The sequence below is a fragment of the Phragmites australis genome, chromosome 5, assembly GCF_958298935.1.
Source record: "Phragmites australis chromosome 5, lpPhrAust1.1, whole genome shotgun sequence".
Classification (NCBI taxonomy): Eukaryota; Viridiplantae; Streptophyta; class Magnoliopsida; order Poales; family Poaceae; genus Phragmites; species Phragmites australis.
In genome coordinates this window covers 33,102,216-33,106,210 of record NC_084925.1, presented here as the reverse complement: position 1 = coordinate 33,106,210, position 3,995 = coordinate 33,102,216, and the positions used below count along the sequence as shown (strand labels likewise).

Sequence of the window (3,995 nt, the reverse complement as noted above, 5' to 3'; positions counted from 1 at the left end):
TTTACCAGCTTTTTTTTTATTGTAAATCTGTTGCAAGGCAAGATTTTTATTCTTGTATACTACTCCGTACACTAGATTGCGTGCATGTTCCAAACACATTGTATAGCTCACCCTACTGAGGGATTACCCTTACTCTTACTTCTTGTACTTCCATCCAAAGTGTGACGTCTTGATTGCATGCATTTTGCTGGCTACTTGCTTCATGTTGGATCGTTCAGATGGTAATGAACGCGTGCAAGAAAGTCCTACTTGCAGCAGATCTACCAAGCATCGGTAGATTTCATTTTCTGGCACATTCTTTTCTTGAGTTGAGTTGTTGCATTCTTCCACGAGATGAGCATCAATGACGTGAAATATTTGATCGGGAAAACTGTTCTCCACAAAGCTGATGATATCCAGTCCGTCCACGAACATAGGATCTGTCGGCCTTTTGCTTGTCAAAATCTCCAACAACAGTATCCCAAAACTATAAACATCCCCAGACGTGGACGCATGGCCGCCTCCCCCGTACTCTAAACAGGAAAAAATCGAAGTATAATTATGTTATAACCATTTGTTGTCTAGAGACTCTTGAGTATAGAAAGAAAAAAGCAAAAGTAACCATAGATACCTGGAGGAATGTATCCAATAGTCCCTTTCACACCAATGGAACTTACTGAACCTGCCCATGTTGACTGAGGATCAACATAGAAACGTGCAATTCCAAAATCTCCCAAAAGAGCATTCATATCATCATCTAGAAGAACATTGCTGGGTTTCAAGTCGCGATGGACAGTGGGCCGCCCACAATCATGGTGCAAATAATCCAATGCATCAGCTACGTTAACAGCTATGCTTATTCTTTGAGTCAAGCCTAGACGTTTTGGAGTTTCCTCGTCCCCTTTGTGATGTAGCCATGTATCCAGGCTCCCATTAGGCATGAGATCATAAACTAAAGCTTTGAAAACATTGCCTGCATTATCTACAGTTGAGCAAGCAGTTATGATGGGAAGAAGATTCCGATGCTGAATGCTTCTCAGTGCTTCACACTCTGCCAAGAAGCTTCTCTCTGCTCCTCGCATCTCAAGGTCGAAAACCTTCACAGCCACTTCCATTTTACTTTCCTTCAATTTCCCTCTGTACACCGAGCCGTAGCTTCCTCTTCCAATCAGGTTGGATTCTGAGAAGTCCCGTGTTGCTTGGGCTAGGTCATTATAAGTGACTCTCTCAAAATGCTCACCAAAAGATTGTTGTGATAGATATCCTCTTGGCGTCTTCTTCTCGACGAGTAAAAAGTAGATCAATAAAACAAGCGACATGAACCCAAATATTGGGATCAATATTTTGATCAAATAGTTTGCTTTTCCTACTCTTCTAGGAACAAAATGGCATGGGGGCATATGCAAATCCATGGCTCCTCCACACAGTCCCGGGTTGCCATCGAGTGAAACAATTGTAGCATTATCAAATATACCACTGTTTGGTATTTCTCCTTGGAAATTATTGTAAGATAGGTCTAGTTTAGTGAGAGAGTTTAGATCATTTAGATAAGCTGGTACGGGGCCTGACAAATTGTTATGGGAAAGATTGAGCATGCTCAAGCTCTTTAGATTGCTGAAGGTAATTGGAATGTTTCCTGTAAGAAAATTTTGGTCCATTTGAATGGTCTGTATCTGTTCAAATTGGCCCAAAGTTTCAGGAATTTCCCCATTAAATTTGTTTGACGAAAGATCTAGAGTGGTGAGCTGCCTAAAGTTACCAAACTTAGCAGGTATGCTTCCTTGGAAACTGTTATAGCTGAAGTTCAATGTCGACATTGATTTAAGGTTTCCCAAGCTAGGTGGCACAAAACCAGTGAATTTATTTTTCGCAAGAGACAGATAATTCAACTGTGCAAGATCACTAATGGAAGGTGGAATTGTCCCAATGAAGTTGTTCGATTGGAGATTTAAATGTTGCAGATTCGTCAGCTTTCCGATCCAGTCTTCAATTGTACCTGTAAGATTGTTGAAATCTAGTGCCAGCTCAATTAAACCATTAAATTTTTTGATACTTGGGGGGACTATTCCTGATAGGTTATTTCCGCCCAATAGAAGATATGTAAGATTGGTGGACAAATTAGCAATCGAATTTGGTATGGCTCCTTGTAGCTGATTGTTAGACAACGAAAGTGCATTTAGAAAACTACAGTTTGCCAGGGCATGGAAGAATTCCCAACCTTTACTATCCCTTGCTTCAAGCTTGTTTCCCGCAAGGTTTAGATAAGTCAGCTGTAAAAGCTTTCCAAAAGAGCTTGGGATTTGGCCAGTGAAATGATTACTTTGTAGATCCATTTCTTTTAGACCTGACAGATTGCCTAGGGAAGCTGGAATGTGACCCTCAAAGTGGTCGTTTCCCAAGTACAATAACTGAAGATTAGGAAGGGCATCACCAATGTTAGATGGTAATGTGCTGCCTAGCATATTGTACGCCAAGGATAATTTCTGAAGAGAAGATATATTAGATAAAGTTTGTGGGATTCCACCTGATAGGTTATTTTGGGCTAGTACCAACTTCACTATGTTTGACATTTGCCAAAGCTCGTGGGGAATTCTTCCATTGAGTTGATTAAGTTTAAGACTAAGTACTTTTAAAGAAGTGATGTTTCCGAGGGCTGCCGGGATGCCCCCAGTGAGATCATTATTGTCAAGGACGATATCAGCTAGCTTGGTAAGAAAACCTATTCTAGGAGGAATAACACCCATGAGGTTGTTTTTAGACAAATCTAGGTAGGCTAAGTTGGAACAGTTTGTAAGTGCATCAGGAATAACACCGTGCAAAAGGTTACTTCCCAGATCAAGGGTGTCAAGGAAGGTCAGGTTTCCAAGAGAGGGTGAGATTTGGCCAGCCAAGTTTTGTCCGGTGAGGTTGAGCTCCGTGGCGCGCCATGGTCGCGTTGAGCTACAGTTCACACCATTCCACCGACAGAAGTGCGTATAGGGGTTCCAATTACTCAAGGCTCCTTTTGGATCGCTGGTGATGCCCCGTTTGAATTCTAGCAGTGAGTGAAAATCTTCGCTGTTCTCGTGAACTACAGAACATTGGATGTTGCCAATTCCATAACAAAGCAGCAGCAACGGCAATACTATAAGCACGAGTTTCGCCGGCTGCTTGGAGTGACACATGAGGCACTTAATCGTCACCTGCAAAAATAAAGCATAAACTTGGCGGCGTATTACTAGAGGAACCCTCTCGAATTCTTCTACAGCGTGCATATGTGTGCTATCTTCTAAGATTATTAGTCAATTTTCTCTTTTATTTTTCAGAAATGGAAGGCGGACACCCCCATTCTATTGCGAACCCTGACAGAGCTATAGAAATTAACAAGCTAAAGCGGATAATTAAGTAGGAGCACTAATGAGAGAGAGAGAGAAAGGGTACCTTTGCTCTGCCGGCAGGCTTTTTGATCTGCTTTGTTTTGATTGGTAGTGGGTGTTTGAACTGAGAGCTTTAAGTTGGAAGCTCAGCTGGTTGAGGCCCCAAGGGGTTTAAAAACACTTTACAGTGGCGTTGCATCCACACACCTGCATCGGCCTTATCTTAGCTTGACCGCCGCGGCATCGAAGACCCCGAGTCCGTCAAACTCACCAGTTACCGCCACCTTTCAGTTTCCATCTCCTCACCCAGCGGCCAACGCCGCCGTCGCTGTTTGAGCTGGACAAGGTTGTTGCGGCGTGTCTAGCCTCGAATCCTTTACTACTTTTCAGCAGGAAGTAGACAGAGATTTTCTAGGCTGATGTGCGACCTGTCTCGTGCGACGTGCGGTTTCGACGCTTACAAAACTTAGCTCGTGGAATGGTCTACAGGTACAAGATTCTCGTATCCAAATCCGATTTGTTTTTTTTTTGTGTGTGATGATCGCGCTTCCAGAATGTGTTGTGTGGACATAATTTCTTGGATAGGGTAGCGGGTCAAGTCAAATTGTATGTATCCGACCTGGACAAGAATAGTATGTACAATGCCGTGTTTCACACGAT

At 42.8% G+C, this 3,995-nt stretch overlaps 1 protein-coding gene across 3 annotated transcripts; it reads right to left on the bottom strand.

Annotated features, from left to right (window-relative positions):
* On the bottom strand, positions 1-3,538 carry LOC133919319 (putative receptor-like protein kinase At3g47110). Of its 3 annotated transcripts, none has more exons than XM_062363682.1 (3): positions 3,400-3,538; positions 611-3,161; positions 1-512 (listed from the first exon to the last, which is right to left on the bottom strand). In XM_062363682.1, exons 2-3 carry the CDS (start codon positions 3,141-3,143, stop codon positions 136-138), a joined length of 2,910 nt encoding a protein of 969 aa, XP_062219666.1. In that variant the 5' UTR covers positions 3,144-3,161; positions 3,400-3,538; the 3' UTR covers positions 1-135. The 3 variants fall into 3 exon arrangements, with proteins under 3 accessions (XP_062219666.1, XP_062219667.1, XP_062219665.1); XM_062363683.1 differs by having other exon boundaries at positions 611-1,975; positions 3,400-3,527; XM_062363681.1 differs by having other exon boundaries at positions 611-3,320; positions 3,400-3,482.
* Between the last annotated feature and the right edge of the window lie 457 nt (positions 3,539-3,995).